The following is an 18,262-nucleotide window of genomic DNA, read 5'->3' on the forward strand; positions in this document are numbered from 1 at the left end:
AACAGTAAAGAAGCAGAAAAGCAATTTATTTGCAAACATAAAGCAAAAATACAGTTATTTCTTGAAATTTACACTTCATCTTTTGTTCCAGACTGTGGTTATATGGCATCACGTTGACTGACACTAGTTGTCAAATGATGGTGGACTGACAAGTGCACACACACACACAAGGCAGTGTTCAGCTTTCACTACAGTCACCCAAGGTGCTGTACAGTGGAGCTGAACCTGAAACCATGGGGTTGCCAAACAAACTTCTTAACCTTACAACCAAATATTTTTTTCAACATGACCAAAGGTCATTTAGTTGGGGAAAAGAAATTTGCAAGAATTTTTTTTTTTTTTTTTTCAGGCAAGTAAGTATAACAAGTCAAACCAATATCTTCATCCTTTAATGTCCATCTTTCATGCTGGCATGACAGAATCTGCCAAGCTCCAATGCCTGTTTTTGGCATGGTTTCTATGGATGGATGCCCTCCCTTACAGAGTAAAAGTCGCAGTTTTGATAGCGCTAGTGAGGTCACCAAGTAAATTGCAATGCATGGTATCTCAAACGAGTTGGGTCATAGTATTGAGTGGGGTGAGTTTATGCCAGGTGTTAAGAGGTTCAAATGAGACAGAAAGTGGCATCTTGCTGCAGGGGTTGGGAAGAGAAAAATTAATTACTTACAGCTAAACACAGTCCGTTTCTTTATACTGACATCATCAATGTGAAAGTGTTACATTATTATGTTTAAGGATTCAAAGACAGAAAGTTAGTTGATAATTGTTTTCATTAAAATAAAGACAATAATGAAAGTATAGATACCTTCCAACCATTTGCAAAAATCTCGTGTGAACTTGTCTTCTTGCCCTCGGTGGTTAACAAGTCGTCATCTGGGGAACCATTGAAATTTCCACAAAGGCCACAAGTTTTTCCTTGGTAAGTTTGTGAGATATATAACTCAACAAAACCTTCCCCGTTCCACACTAACTGTCAATACAACATTAAAAGCAAAATTAATATTGATTATTAACTTAGTTAAATATCAATTCACATTCAAGCTACAAACTTAATAATTACTATATATAATCATTGTTTTAATGTCTGTTTTTCCCATGCACACATGGGTCAGAGTTTTCTATGGTCTAAAACCCTTCCTGTTCTCAAACTCCACTGGTTTCCAAATGAGGTAATAATCTTCCAGTCTATCAAACTGCAAACAGCCTTAACATGTTTACGTGGAGAACTGGAAAAAATTAATCTTTATTTTTGAAATCACTTGGTTGGAAAGTCAATAGTTTTGAATAAATATTCTTGAAAAACAAACAAATCTTCCTTGTTCTTAAAAGTAAATAAATCATGAAATAGTTTTACTAAAACAAAAAATGACCAACAAAATTTGAAAGACAAACTACCTTCATTCCAGTGCTGGTCTGGAGAAGTAGATTTCTGTTAATTTTCTCGACAAAAACATCGTTGTTGTGTCCAAATGGTAGCTCAGTGTATACCCCATCAACCTATAAAGGAAAAATAATCATCATTGTTGCTTTAATGCTCACTTGACTACATTTGCATGGGTCAGGCCGAGTTTATTGATGCAGATTTTCTATTGCAGGATGCGCTTCCTGTCACCACCTCTCACCTTTTTTCCAAGCAAGGTAATACTTCTCTATGGCCAGACGTGATTTTGCAGTCTATTAGAATGACATTGCTCATACTTGTTTACAACTATGAGCAATTTCAAGGAGACACAAAATAATGGAAACACAACTTTTTATTTAATTATATTTTTTTAACTCGTAATGATACATTCAAAACTGTTCTAGTCTGCATATGCATTATGTATGCCTTGTACTTCGCGATAGAACCCAATGTTTTCCACTGTTTTAGCAGATATTTATATTTAGATAAGTTAAAACGCTTGACAAATCTAATTTTTGAAGAGCACAAATGAGCAGAGTTTCAGTCACTGAACTGTTTAATGTAATGAGAAATACAGTCTCTAAAATCAGTTTGGCATTCCGAAATCAAGGTAAAACCAGCTCTAGTAAGCATGATTCTGGATGGAAAGCAAAGCTCACAGAGAGGAACTGCAGAATAACAAAATGTCAAAGAACCATTGAATTACAGCAGAGTTAAACCACCAGTTTGTCAATCAAAACAGTTTGTTGTGAGTTCCATAAAGTCAGATACTATGGAAAGGTTGCAAACTCCTAAACCTTTCTTGTTCCCCATCCACACTGTCTACATTATCAGAAGTGGTTAATGGCTGGATGGAATAATATCATCTTTGATGAATTATCATTTACCCTTCTTCCTTATTTCAGCACAAGTCCATGTCTGAATAAAGCGTAAAGAAGCTTTCAACCCTGAGAGTTTGGCTCTCATTGGGAAGCATAGAAGTGTTTCTGACACAGGCAGCCATATCACAGAATTATCTTGGCCTTTTAGCTGTTCTGTATGGTAGAAAGAGGCTGCATAGATTACTCCCAGCCCCAATCATTTTAACTCAATAGAATCAAGCATTTATGATGCATTTTAAGCAAGTGAAAAGCCACTTCTCTCTAACATTTTTCACTAAAAGAAAAATGAACTTCAAGAATGACACAAAATTCTCTTCAGAACTATTCAAAAATTGCACAAACCAATTACTTGGATGTATTAAAGCTGTGATTGATTCCAAAGGTGAAACAACTCCATATCAAGTAATAGAACTTTCCAGTTAATAAGGTTTTTCTATTGATTTTGTTCAGCCCCTATATATATACACACACATATATATATATATATATACATATACATACATATATATGTACACACACACGTGTGTGTGTGTGTGTGTATATATATATATATATGTATACAGGGGTTGGACAAAATAATGGAAACACCTAGCATCATAATTTTGAAATGTCTATAAAACCGTCAAAAGTTTGTTTATGTTTTTTTATTTATTATTAGTGTTGCTTAATATGTTTTGCTAAAATTGCAGTTTCTTGCCAAGAGGTTGCAGTACCCCATACGTTATTTCTATCTTTTCAGTGTACTGTAGTGATCTGGAGATAAAATTAAGTTACTTGGGTATGTTTCTAGGCTTCGTCGTAGTTTTATAAGATATTCCAAGTGCACAGGGCTAATTTATGCATATATATATATATATATATATATATATATATATATATATATATATATATATATATACATTCACATATATACATATACACATGCATGTACATACTTATAACAGAATTAGTTATTAGTAGGTGTAGTACAATATTCTTATTAGGGAATGCATCAAAGAGAAATAATAGTATAATCGAAGAAAATAATGGAGTTTGGGAGGGGGTACAGTTTTGTATATGTATGTATATACATGTATTTCTCCTTTTATGTGCAGTTTCAGTTCTAAAAATTTTACTAACCAAAAACATTGCAACAAACACAACAATTATTATATTGTTTTTAAAAAGAAAGCTTTGCTTCTCAGATATCATAATAGGGATTGTGGGGTGTGTGCGCACAACATTGGTATAAGGTCTCTCAATATTTCTGTGTCTCTCTCTCTCTCTCTCAGATTCAAGCTGGTATTCTCAAAACAAGGTTGGGTGCCTATTCATGCTCTATTATGGACATACAAACAAAAACACCTTTCCTTAACAGACAATAGGTGTATGGGAATATCTGTCTGGAATACAAAACTAATACTTACAGTGATGCCATTATTTGGTATTAGATTTATTTCCAACCCAGCAAATCTGACAGTGAGATTCTGAGGTGATGTTCCATAGGAACTTCTATGTTGAACCTCCACCCTTTAATAATCAGAAAGAAAACAAGACAACAATATAATAATAACAACATGTCTAACATCAAGAATCTTGAAAACCAAATAGAAAAATGAAGTAACAGTAAAAAGTTCCACAGAAAATAAATTATATCATTTAAAATTAATTTTGCTTGCACCAGGCAAGTCTTCAAGTCAATCATTATACAATTTAACCATTTTGTTGCCAGATTAGTATTTAAATACACTGCCTTTGTTTCAAATGAATTTGGAAATAAAGATTTTGGTAAAATAACTTTGTCATTATTAAGTTACTTTGGGACAAATTAACATGAAATTTTAAGGGAAAACGTTTTAATTTTGATCATTTTAAAACAAAAAGTTTGAATCACAGGTCCAAGGGTGGTTTCAGATGTGTTGGGTGTTAAAGGCAAGGAGGTCAATTCCAAATTAATTAAAAATGGAAGCATGCAGTGAGGAGGAAGTCTAATATTTGTAAAATAGAACTTCAATTATGTCTTATTGAACCACCTCAGCAAAGCCTGGTCTTATTGAATAACTGAAAGAATCTAAGGGTTTTAGAAAAAAAAGGAAGCATATTCGCTGATTTGGCAGTTTAAAATATCATTTAAAATGACAGTCTCATTAGTATTTTATTATCAGGATGAGAGCAAGGAGAATTTAACTGAGAATGATTTTAAAACATGATAGTCATATGAGTAGCTTATTTGAATTTTATTATCAAGAATGAAATAATGTTTCAATTTCAGCAACTTTTCATGGAAAAATATATCAAATATTGGCAAGAGCAAAGATAAGGTAGTGAAGAGACATCGGTGAAGTCATTGCTTCATAATTACAATACTGAACTCAACTATATCTATTGGTCTGAAAAAGTCATTTTAATGTTCGGTGCTGTACAAAGTTTCCATATCATCCAAGCTGACTTGGACATTTGATTTAGAAGTTGATCTGTGTTATGCTTTGAATGTGACAACTGACTGCTATAAACCTAGGGTATGTTAAATTCCTCACATACATGCAATGGACTGTCAAATGAACAACTTCTTCAGTCCTGATGGGATAACAACCATGTCAAATTTGTAACACAGCATAAAGTACTCAAACATTATCCGTATCAGGTTGCTAGGCAACTTATATTAGTGAAAGAATTTTCAAATTGTCATTTTTGCTCTTTTACACATTTCAGTCATTTGACTACAGCCATGCTGGAGCACCGCCTTTAGTCAAAGAAATCGACCCCAGGATTTATTCATTATAAGCCTAGTACTTATTCTACTGTTCTCTTTTGCCAAACCATTAAGTTACGGGGATGTAAACATACCATGTGGTTACTTCCCAACCACATGGTTCTGGGTTCAGTCTCACTGTGTGGAACCTTGGACAAGTGTCTTCCACTATAGCCTTGGGATGAACATAGCCTTGTGAGTGGATTTGGTAGATAGAAACTAAAAGAAGCACATCGTGTATGTGTATATATATATCGGGTTGGCAACTAAGTTCCTGCGGTTTATTTAAATTTTGGGATCTATTTTGTTTTCTGAGAATTCTATTTTTGAATCATTTTGGAATCTTTCTTTTTTTTTTCTAGTTAATTTTTGTTTATTTTCAGATCATTAAAATGGAATGTCAAGTTAAGAAAAACGAGCATTTTTGACACCTCCTTCTTTTTGCTTTTAATCAAGGTTCTAAGGCCGCAAAAGCTGCTCACGACAGTTGTGCTGTGTATGGAGAGGGTGCCATAGCTGAAAGAACCGCTCGTGATTGGTATGCCAAGTTCGAAAATGGAAATTTTGACCTCAAAGACACACCTCGTTTTGGCTGTCCAGTCGAGTTCGATGAAGAGCGATTAAACCAACTTTTGCATGAAAATTCTCGTCAAACAAGGGAAGTAGCAGAGAAAATGGAATGCGCCCACACTGCTATAGAGAAGCATCTTCACTTGATGGGAAAGGTTCAGAAGTATGGAGCATGGGTTCCACATGCTTTAAGTGACAACAACAAAAATCAATGAGCCACAGACATTCCACTGGTTTGCTTGCTTGTCACTGCTCAACTCATGGACACAAGCAACAATTTCTTTACCGAATCATTACTGGCGACGAAAAATGGTGCCTGTACATCAATATGAAGCAGCATAAGGAATGGCTTAGCTCCGGTAAACAAGCAACACCACGTGTGAAACAAGATCTTCATCTGCGTAAAACGATGTTGTGCATATGGTGGGACAGGGAAGGGAATATCCATTACGAATTGCTTGAATGGAACCAAACGGTCAACGCAGAACTCTATGTTCAACAGATGGAACGACTCAACACGGCTATTCAAGAGAAAAGACCTAATCGGCAGCATGGAGTTCTTCTGCTGCACGACAATGCCCGCCCTCATATTGCCAATATGACCAAGGAAGCCATTCAAACGCATGGCTGGGAAGTGCTGCCACACCTGCCGTACTCTCTTGATTTGGCACCCATGGATTTCCACCTCTTTCGATCTCTTTCAAATGTTATGCGGGGAGTTTCGTTCAATACTGATGCAGAATTGAGAGCTTAGTGGGATCAATATTTCGAGTCAAAATCAGGTGATTTCTACCAACGAGGTATTGAAAATTTTGTTGAACGTTGGGAAGAAGTTGTAAACCCTAAGGGTGAATACATTATTGATTAATTAGTTGCTATTTTTTATTAAACCTTTTAAAAAGTTTAAATTTAAAAAAACGGCAGGAACTTAGTTGCCAACCCCCAATATATATATTTATGTGTTTGTGTTTGTCCTCACACCATTGCTTAACAACCAATGGTGGGGGGACAAACATAGACGCATAAATATATATACATGACTGGGCTTCTTTCTGTTTCTGTCTACCAAATCCACTCACAAGGCTTTGGTTGGCCCAAGGCTATAGAAGAAAACACTTGCCTATGGTGCCATGCAATGGGACTGAGCATGTGGTTGGGAAGCAATCTTCTTACCACACAGCCACGCTTGCGCCTGTTGATAATTTTTTTTATTATCATTTTAATGTCCATTTTTCCCTTGCATAGATTAGATGGAATTCATTGAGGCAGATATTTCTATGGCTGGATGTTCTTCCTGTCACCAACCCTCATCTGTTCCCCATGACCTGACATGTTTTTCATAGAAGACTGGAAATGAAGTATAGTGCTTGTATGATGGTGACACACATTTACGACTAGCATGTGACAAGATAAGGAGTGACAGACAGACAGACTGAAATACACATATAGGCAAATTATGTAAATTAGATATATTAAATATAATATTTGATGTATCTAATTTATTTGCATAATTCTCCTCTATATCTACTCAACCTGTTCCCTCTTATAGCCTTTCTTTACCCTGTGTAATGATCCCCTGTAAAGACATTGGAGTCTAAGTTTGAGTCTTTTGAGCACTACTAAATGTCTTCTATATGGAGAATCTGTGGATCTCATCTCAGGACTATATATGTGTACACACACATGAAGGGCTTTTTTCAGTTTCCATCTACCAAATCAAAGGCTTTGGTTAGCCCTGGGGGAATAGTAGCCCACTTTTTAACCACATGGCCATGCTTACACCTATATCCAAGTGTGACCCTATTAGCCACACGTCATTAAGAATCTTTCCTTTCACCTGTTTCTAAGCAAGGAAACATTCCTGCCTGGCCAGACATGTTTTCATAGAAGATTGGAAACAAAGGATACCACTTGTATGATGGTGCACTTCGTTTATATCTGATTGTGACAGCAAGGCAAGGATGAATAGACAAACTGGAAAACACACACACACACACACATATATGAATAGACAGACTGGAAAATACACACACACACACACACATGTATGTACCTGATGGACTGCTTTCAGTGGCTTCAGTTAGTCCTGAGGCTGTTGTAGAAGACACTTGCTCAAAGTTCCATTTAGTGGGACTGAACCTGGAACCATGTGAGCTGGAGGCAAAGTTCTTAACCCCATAGCCATGCCTACACCTATTAGGAATATCTCAACAAATATACATTTGCCTCGAAACCCAACAATGTTTTAGAGACTAGCGTATGACTGAGAAATGTAACTGTTCATTCATAATTTATTTGGCAATTTATTGAATATTCTTCATGTTTTTTTGTTTTTTTTTATATATTTGTTCAGTTAAAAATGGCAGGCAGTTAGTGATATGGAATAATCTGGTTAAGATATTTCAGTTGGTTAATATGATGGAAATTGATCTATTCAACTAAAATTTGAAGTTCCTCATCATTTAACTATAAAATATGACATTTTGTATAAGGAAAGAGAAATTAGATTTTTCTTGTGCACACACACACACACACACACACAAAACCATACACATGCATGGATGTGTGTGTATGCAGAAAGAGAGAGAGTGTGTGTGTGTGTAAGACTATACACTCATGCAAAGTTCCAAGAAACTTTCACAAAAACAACAGCAGCAGAAGTGATGACAATAATAGCAACAACAACAACAAAAATAGATGAAATGCCATTTCAATGAAATATGCCTTTTATAGTCCAAACTTACATAAAGTCGTTGTTGACACAATTTGTTGCCATAATATAATTACACGCTCCTCGGAAATGAATGTTGGCACCATCAAATGTTCTGTAATGATTGTTTCCATACAGAATGCAAGTGGAAGGTTCTGTCAAAACAATAAAAAAAATAAATAAAGTTGTAGGGGAACGTGTCCTGGAAGTGAATCTAAGCTGCAGATTTACATGGCTTATCAATTAAATCTTAATCAGTCGTATAAAGAATCAATACATGATTGACCAGTATGCTAAAAGTCACAGCCAAAATTCCCTCCCATCATACTCTACTGTCTTTAAAATAAAAAGAAACACTTGATAAATGTACTCCAAGATACATTATGTTTGATAAAAAAAAAACAGGATGGAGTGGTGATAGCTGGAATGCTTCCAACTATAATTCTGCTAGAGATCAGAACCAATCTAGAGCAAAATAACAAATCTTTCATTATTCTTAAGTCTTTTCCAATCTTCTCTATCTCTAGTGCCCGTGTTTCACTCTCACGTTACAACATCCTTTATTCTCTGCTTTAAGTATTTCTCCATACTTAAAGGTTAAGATGACTTATTTATTCAACCAATTATTTTTACTGTTAGATGTCCACCCTACAGTTAATCCAAAGAAGGTAACTGGCGACTATTTTATCTCCCCAGCCATCTGTATAGGACAATAGCTACAAAAGACTGCAATGTGGGTCTCTGCTAAGGATTTGCAATAAGCATGAATACAGTTTAATCCTTTTGGATCTGCCTGCAACTGCTGCTGGTTCTATGACAGAAACTTACCGAATCTTCTAAAGACTGCCATCAAAATTTCATGTTAATTCAATTTCAAATGCCAGCTTAATGATGAAAATGATTTTGACTAAATTCTTCATTATTTTCAAAACTAACTGAAACAAATGTAGTGTATTTCAATAGGACTATGGAAACCAAATAGTTAAACCGAATAATGAAGACTAACTAGAAGACTAGCCTGAGCCAGCAACTGTGATAATTACAGTTGCCATGATGTAAAAATGTTAGATTTAAACAATTTGAGGTTAAACGTTGAAGCTGAAAATGTGCAGGGATGGTAATATCCTGAGTGCTAGTGGGCCCAGTTCACTCAACCTCTCAGTTTTACACAAAATCAGATTGCCTGCCTAAGATTTTTTTCAGCCAAAATGACTCCCTAGATAATTTATTAATCTTGAATCAAAACTGCTTTGCCCCAACAGATCCCACTTTGTTTTGTGTTACTGAGGACAGCAGTGAATGTCAGAATTCTATTGGATGGCAAAACAGACTGGAAATATTACTAAGGTGTGTTGTCTGGCAAGTTACATGGTGATCTCATTAGAGCTAGTGCCACATAAAAAAAAAACCCAGTACATTCTGTAAAGTGATTGGCATTAACAAGGACATCTAGCCAAAGAAACCATGCTAAAGTATACATTGGAGGTCAATGCAATCATCTGGCCTGTCAGATACTGTTGAATTATCTGACCATGCCATCAGGGAAGACAGACATTAAACAATGATGATGATGTGTCTATTCAAGATGTATTGTCACATTAAAAAGAAATTATTGTAAAATATTGTGAGTACAAAAAGCATAAGGTTATGAATGAGAAAAGTCATTCGTTAAAGAGAAGACAGTGAAATATATTTCAGATCTAATACATTCCAAAAACGTATGAAATTACCTACTGGCTAGACAAGTGGGGCAGCAATATCCAGGTCTCACAAAAGGTACTTCTTCAGTATCACAATTTGCAAATAGTGGACATGTTTGAGTATTACAAGCAGGTCGGCCTTCTACACAGGCACACTTTGTGCATTCATCTACAGACCATATTTCTCCATTCTAATGGAATAACAAAAAATACATATAAATATACACAACTGAATAATTACATGTCTATAGACTGTTTTTAGTTCAATTTACCCAATGACTTCCATTACATTCTTTACTTTAGAAGCAACATGACTAGTTCTTGTGTTACAACTAAACTAAATCCTCTCTTTCTAGTAACTATATATAACCTGTTGTTATTCTTCCACCAAGAACAAAATCCTGCAGAAACTGAATTATAGACCACGTTCTTCAGAAACAGAATGGTGAAGAGGTGCAGGGTGTGTGTGTGTGTGTAGCATACAGATCTCGGGATAGACCAGTAGACAGACAAAGGGTATAACAAACAAACAAGCAAACAGACACAGTTGATTTTCTTTTACTTCCTGAAACATTAAAACTTACCAATGATAGACACAATATATTAAAGTGAAGCAACACGGCTTAATGGTTATATTGTTAGGTTCATAATTGTAAAGCTATGGTTTCAATTCCCAGACCAGTTGGCTTGTTCTGTTCTTGAATAAAACTTTTCAGTTTATGTGGCTGCAGTCCACCTGGCTGAAAATGAATACCAGTGACAACTGGGGATGGCAGAAGGGGATAAACCTATAACAGACTGAAATGTTGGCAGAATATTGTAGGTCACTCACCATATTTTCCAACATACAAATTGATGTAGTATGTTGTGTGAACATTCAAATATCATCACTATCTAAATCCTGCTCCATTTCACATGGAATTTTTGATGCTCTAAAGTCACCTTGGTGTATAAATCAACTTACCTTTGTTGTCTGTAAATTTTGGTCTGAAAAATTTAACCTGTATACCAGAAAATATGGTATACGCCATAGAACCCAAGATAAATTCTGACTTAATATGCATGTATGTTGTAACGGACTTTTTTTAAAAAATATTAACACACAGAAAATCAACTATAAAAGTCATATGAGAAAGGTAAGATTCCTGTTGCAGCTCTTAGCTTAGATTTCATCAAACGATTTCAATATTTGACTTTCTCCTCCCTTTACACACACACATATATAGTCATACTAATTTGTAGCAGAAACCAATCAGGAACTGTGAAAATCAATTGATTATTTTCTTTCTGTTTGCCCTTTATTTAGAAAAAAAAATTATTTTCTGTCTTTTTTTTTCTTCAACTTTTCCATTATTTTAGGAAGAAGAGTTGGTTAGATTCCTAAATAATAAAAGCACATTAAGAAATTATGTGAAACTGTCTGCAGTTATGATGATGATAAATCCGTGATCTTTAGAAAGCATCTGTTCATTGCAGTAATCAACTTTCTGCTAAAATGGTTGAGGGTGAAAGAGGTGGGATCAGAAACAAAGATATATATGTGTGTGTGTGCATGTGGTAAGAATGGATGAGGATAGCTGCGTGAAAAAGTGCCACACCCTAGCGGTTGAGGGAACCCGTGGAATAGGCAGGCCTACGAAGACCTGGGATGAGGTGGTGAAGCACGACCTTCGAACATTAGGCCTCACCGAGGCAATGACTTGTGACCATGACCTTTGGAAATATGCTGTGCATGTGAAGACCCGGCAGGCCAAGTGAGACCAAAACATTTGAGCGAGGTCGTTGCCAGTGCTGCTGGACTGGCTCCTGGACAGGTGGCACATAAAAAACACCATTTTGAGCATGGCCATTGCCAGTATCACCTGACTGGCCCTCGTGCCGGTGGCACGTAAAAGCACCCACTACACTCTCGGAGTGGTTGGCATTAGGAAGGGCATCCAGCTGTAGAAACTCTGCCAAATCAGATTGGAGCCTGGTGTAGCCATCTGGTTCACCAGTCCTCAGTCAAATCGTCCAACCCATGCTAGCATGGAAAGCAGATGTTAAACGATGATGATGATGATGATACATAGTGAAACAATAACTACTACTCCATCAAAGGTTTTATATATATGTTCTGAGTACACGATCAGACATGTCGTCGTTATGGTTAGAGTCAAGTGTAAAAGTGAAGCATACAGTATGTTTAATAACGTATCTAATGCAGAAAAACACACACTCTGAGACATATACACATTCATGTACTCACACACATACATTCACAGACAGATACACAGTCATATACAAAATGTGATGTCATGTTTAGAATTTAAAGTAAAAGTATAGAAGTGAAATAATATATCACATTACATTATAGAGGTTCTTCTTTCACTTTTTGACACATTATACAGAACCAGTGCCAATGTTGCATTGTTTTAATCCCCCAAAATTTGCATGTTGACCCACAGGGTCCTGATTGGATTTGGTTGAGCCGTTTGAGAATGCATTGGGGACAGACACTGAGACAAAAGGAGGTTTTTTTTATTTATGTGTGTCTGTGTGTGTAAAATGGTTGAATTAGATTTGTCCTTTAATTTGAAAGTTTCCAGCAAAAACTTGTAATATCGGTTCTTCATATTTTGCTGGTAATTTACATGCGTAAATTTTCGAATATGAAAATAATACTTATCTATGATGTGTTGTAAATTTATGGAAAGAAATCTCATAAAACTCAACAATTTTGTTAAAAATGGAGAAGAGAAAATGTAAAAATATATAAGAGAATTTTAATTCATGCAGATGATTGTTTCGTACAGAAATATGAAAATCATGGTACATAGAGACACACAGACAGATTATTATCAAGGCAGCAAGTTGGCAGAAGCGATAAAGCATTTAAAAAAACATTTTGTGATATTTGTTTGTAGCTCTTTACATTCTGAGGTTGAAATCCTACTGAGAAGCTAAACTTGCCTTTCATTCTTCCAGAGTCAATAACAATTTACCAACAAATTGCCAGAGAAGATAGTGTTGACTACTCTGCCACCCATTAAAATTGCTCGCCTTGTATCTGAATCAGAAGAAACCATTGCCATCATCATCATCATCATCATCATCACTATTATTCCCATCATTATTCGGATATGGTTTAAATAAGAATCCCATACAGCTTATTGCCATTCAGTCCAATCCTTTATCACCTCAAATGGGAATCTAAGATCTGCCTTCATTAATGATAAAAACAACAGTGATCAGACAGTCATATTTGAATCTGCTAAAATGTATTGAGAATGAATTGATACATAATTCTATAAACGTTACTTGTATCAAGAAAAACATCATCACACCACAATCCACCTAAAATATGAGCAGCACTCAACTCAAGCCTCACAAGCACACCATTGTTACAGATCCCCATCATTTAGTATCTCACATGTGAAGCCAATTACATCGATGACATAAACTGCATCAAAATGACCTCTTCAGGACCAGAAGATACTTCAGCCCCCAAAATCTATTACCACTCTACAAGTGTAAGGTGATGACCTCCTACACACACTCCAAGCGAGGTGGCCTCCAGCTACATTGTCTTCTCTCTCAACCACTACTAAAACAGCCTCTGAACTGGTTGAACTTATACCATCTCTACAAACACAGCAATTCTTGACCCACATATCTCTTGTCCTCTTATCACTCTTGTTGTGTCCAACTAGCTAAAGCCCTGCATTACACTCATATCAAGTAGTTTCTTCCCAGAATGGCAGCCCCTCTCAAACTCCCTACCTGCTCATATCTATCCCACAGTTGTTGACTTAGAAAAGCTTCAAACAGAAACATTAACAGAATCAATCTCACTAGTCTTGGGGGACAGAAAAGATCTCTTCCTCCAGGCCTAGCAAATAAAAGCATAAAAAAAAAGGTTCTTCTGCTATAATTTTCTTCAATCACCATCCTCCTCTCCACCACAACTTCTTCATCTTGCATTGACCCCCCCCCTCCCCACCCAAACAGTCATCTATCACACATTTACATTAATTCAGTCATCTCTCCAACATAGGTCCCTTATTGTCGTTGATACTCCAAATACTCTCTCAGTTTACTTCCACATAAGTGAAATTAACAAATCAAATCAGATTCTATTTGACTCATCCCATTTAACCCTTCACAGATCTTCCACATCTAATGTCCATAACAATGCCTTTACCACATTCCTTATACATCCTTCATACACTCTGCTGCTGCTGCTGCTGCTGCTGCTGTTTACGTGCTAAGTAATTATGGTATTGTTTTGCAATTAATTTTGTCTCTCAATCTACAGCATCTGTTTATGTTAATTCAGTCACCAACTAACTTCAACATTTAGGTAATTAAAAAGAGAACCTTATTTTCATACCAAAAAGTCAAATAACGCTAATTAAAATTTAGTATTTATGTCACAGCAACAAAATTAATAATGATCTTACTTGTCTTGTTTGACCATTGTGAAAACAAGCTGTAGTATTTGCTGGAATACAAGTTTCGCAACATTGGCCATCCAGTCTTGTCTTCTCTTCTCCAAAACTGCAATTTACTGTTGGACATTCCTGCATATTGCATTGAATTCTTTGTTCCTTAAAAGAATAATTAACAACGATCGGTTTTAAATTACAGATGTGCATAGAGAATGAAATAGTCATTTACATTTACATCAATGTCAGAATAATTAAAATATTTTCTGTTCTTGGATTTTCCAATGTCAGAATAAAACTATTATATGTTTCAAGAATCTTGGTATTATGTTGTCAAAGCCAGGGCCTATGAGTGGGTGGGGGTCAACTGCTACATTGGTCTGGGATGCAGAAAGCCAAGGAAAGTTTCATGATCATCTGCTGGACTATGGGCTACTCCCTAAAAATTGCTTAGGACTCTTGAACTTTGAGTGGAAGTACCATCATGCATGGGCCTGAAAGAAACTGTGTTCCCCTTGCCAAATTTCTATTGGATGCCCTGGTCAGAACAGAATGAGTGAGGGAATAACAGTTGCAATGGTATCCTTGTTTGATTGACTGCAATTGACTGGATAAGGTTGGTGTTAGTGATAGCAGAGAAACAGAGGTTTGGATTGGCAGGAAAGAAGTTCAAAGAACTACCGCTTCAGTTTTATTGAAACCTCATTCATTCTCATCAGAAAACAGGATCACACTAATCTACCATCAATTACCGATCAAAAATGATTCACAGATGGCTGATAATTACTAAGAAGTATTTGTAACAAATCAAAGGTTTATCTATAACAATTAGTTAGCAGAATCTTAAAATCATTAGAGTGAGGAATATATCAATAATTAATTTAATAATAAAATCCTTTATCTCTGTCAGAGGTTTGACAGTAACCATGCCCTAAAAGTGTATGGGTAAATTACATATCAAATCTATTATGATTAAAAACATTTCTATAGAATGGAAACAAACTCATTAGATACTCATTCTTACCAAAGAGACTCAAATTTGTAAGGAATTTGAATAAACCTCAGCACATTACTGGTATCTATCTGATTAACAATGGAGATTATGTGGTCATGAAACTTTTAAGATGTTAATTATGTGTTGTTCATGCAAGGGATTTATCAAAGTAGTGTTTCTGTTGATAACAAAATTGAATTCGAATGAGTGACGGTGCATATATCCATCAAAACTGTAAAAAGAAATCTAAAAACAAAAACATTCCGTAGGATACAAAAATGAAGATACTTACAATGCATTGACATATGACACAGGGATTGTCAACATCTTTCCAAGTTTCACCATCTTCATAAAATTTGTCTTCTAAATCATAGTAACAAGCTGTTACAGAAAAGAAATAAAATAGTAACCATCATTTAACGTCCACCTTTCCATGCTTGCATGGGTTACACAGAATTTGTTGAGGCAGATTTTCTAAGGCCAGATGCCTTTCCTCTTACCAACCCTCACCTGTTTCCAGGTAAAATAATATTTCCCCATGGCTGGACATGTTGTTATGAAAGAGTGGAAACAAAAGACACTGTTGTAAATGAGCATCACTGTTATGCAATCAATGATGCAATGTCAAGGCAAGGACACGGACACACACACACACACCAGGTTTCTTCCATTTTCTGTCTCTCAAATTCATTCATAAGATTTTGGTCAGCTCAGGATTATAGTAAAAAAAACATTGTCCAGAATACCAGTGGACTAAACTTAGAATCATGTAGTCCACCATCACCATCATTTAGCATTCATTGTCCATGCTGGCTTGGCCAAAGGTCTCGGTCATTGCCGCCGTGAAGCCCAACACTTGATAAGGGCTTTTCACATGCCTCCGTGAGGCCCAATGCTCAAAAAGTGCTTTTTACATGCCACTTGCATGACAGCAGCATCAGCCACAACTACAATTTTGGCTTCACAGGCCTTCTTGGCATATTGCCAAAGGTCTTGGTAGTTGGGAAGCAAAATTCACAGCAACATCTGCACCCATACAATACAACAACAACAATACTTGTTTCGAATTCTAACCCAAGGCCAACAATGTTTTAGGAAGTAATGAGTCAATTATATGATCTGCAGTTCTAGACTGGTACTTTGTTTTATCAATCCTGAAAGGATGAAAGGCAAAGTTGACGTCAGCAGAATTTCAATTCAGAAGGTAAAGAGTGGAAATGAATGCTGCTAATCTAATAATTCTGCCAGCTCCACCACCTTTAATGATCCCTAAAGGTGGTGAGCTGGCAGACCACCTTTAGGGATGGTGCTCTGCCACCTTTAATGATCCATTCTATAATAAAGAAAGCTGCTTATTAATTCTGTATCCAACCAATGATTTTACTCAGAAACTAAGATGCATCCTGTTGTTTGTATGATAAGGGAGCAGCACCTCAGACTGGTTTGGTCATGTTGGTTGATTTTCTGAATCGGATCCTGTGAATTGTGTTCTCTTTTTTAAGGATCCAGTTGGATCCTTAGAGAAGAGAACACAGTTGTGTTGGTTAGCATATGCTTCATGGTCACAGCAGACAAGGAAGTATTTTATGGAGATGGGAACTATCCAGAACACTACTTGGAAGGTTGCTTGGGACAACCTAAGCAGTTACTGACAAATGGTAGATGCAGGGATGTGTTGCAATGGTGCATGTCCCCTCACCTGACCTAACTAATTAGTTTGGAGTTGGTGACATTTACTAAAAATAAGAAAAAATTAACACAGTCTAGAAAGATCTTAGAAATTCTAGCTTTAATATATTTTAATCAAAATCTGGTTTTCAAGATTCCTTTATTATTAAAGATTTCAATCAAAGAATAATTTTTACTCATTGGGATATTTTCTAATGTCTTTACATTTGTATCTGTTTTCTTGCAACAGTCTCTCTCTCTCTCTCTCTCTCTCTATCTCTCTCTACCAACTTTATTCAATTGTTTTCATAAACAACAACTTCATTTTTAGAGATACTTTGAGGATATATATATGAACGTTTTTACACTATAATTATTTATCACATGAAAACTACTTAGAAACTCTTCCTTCCAAGTTTTACATATATTGGTGGTTATATACATCACAGTTGCTTTGTGACACACACAAGCAGGAAACCACCTGAAGGGTAGTGTTTTGGTTAGTTTTAGTCACAAAACAATTTCTAGATATTTGGCAATATATTGAAAGAAAGAAAAATCATAAAACAAAGAAATCAATAGTAAACATGTTTATATCAATTTGTAAGATCTAAAAACAGAAGAAAAGAACAGGACTGACCAGGACATATGGCACAGCATGTTCCTTCGACTCTCTTTTGAAGAGAAAGTGGACATGTTGGCTCTGAACAGATATCCTTGGAACAAACCCAACTAAGGGATTCCTGAAAATAACAGAATACAAATGTATGCCTGTGTCTGTAAATGTGATATTCTTAGGGTTTAGAATAATAATTCAAAAATAAATTACAATTCCAGTACAAGCATGGCTGTGTGGTAAGATGTTTGTTTCCCAACCAATTGGTTCTATGTTCAATTCTATTGAATGACACCTTCAGCAGGTGTCTTCCACTATAGGCTAAATCAGCCATACATTTTTATGGTAAAAATATATATACTGCCAGCCAGATTTAGCCAGACTATTGAACCTTTGAGTAGTCACTACTGACAAGCCAACGACTGATAGGCAAAACTAGTCTATTCAGTTCTAGATTTAAGAGATGAGGAATTATGGACATTATTTACATTTGACAGATATTTGTCCTCATCTTGTTTGTTGTTAACACAACATTTCAGCTGATATACCCTCCAGCTTTCATC

General features: G+C 35.9%; 1 protein-coding gene across 7 annotated transcripts in view; it reads right to left on the bottom strand.

The window, feature by feature from the left end:
* Nucleotides 1-18,262, bottom strand: part of LOC106883525 (kielin/chordin-like protein) — a 145,770-nt gene that overhangs the window by 6,244 nt on the left and 121,264 nt on the right. For 6 of the 7 annotated variants that reach the window (XR_008263766.2, XM_089348426.1, XM_052966686.2 and 3 more), the window contains 8 exons: nucleotides 17,724-17,826; nucleotides 15,708-15,796; nucleotides 14,437-14,583; nucleotides 10,029-10,185; nucleotides 8,329-8,449; nucleotides 3,690-3,792; nucleotides 1,396-1,497; nucleotides 806-970 (listed from right to left, as the gene is read on the bottom strand). Coding sequence is in view for 5 of the 7 variants with exons in the window: in XM_089348426.1 (XP_089204552.1) it covers nucleotides 806-970; nucleotides 1,396-1,497; nucleotides 3,690-3,792; nucleotides 8,329-8,449; nucleotides 10,029-10,185; nucleotides 14,437-14,583; nucleotides 15,708-15,796; nucleotides 17,724-17,826 (987 nt within the window). In the remaining 2 variants the exon portion in view is untranslated. Of the gene's footprint in view, nucleotides 1-805; nucleotides 971-1,395; nucleotides 1,498-3,689; nucleotides 3,793-8,328; nucleotides 8,450-10,024; nucleotides 10,186-14,436; nucleotides 14,584-15,707; nucleotides 15,797-17,723; nucleotides 17,827-18,262 lie in introns of those variants that run through there. The other variant, XR_008263765.2, reaches the window with a different exon arrangement.

Source organism: Octopus bimaculoides, chromosome 3, assembly GCF_046866305.1.
Source record: "Octopus bimaculoides isolate indiv1 chromosome 3, ASM4686630v1, whole genome shotgun sequence".
NCBI classification, from domain to species: domain Eukaryota; kingdom Metazoa; phylum Mollusca; class Cephalopoda; order Octopoda; family Octopodidae; genus Octopus; species Octopus bimaculoides.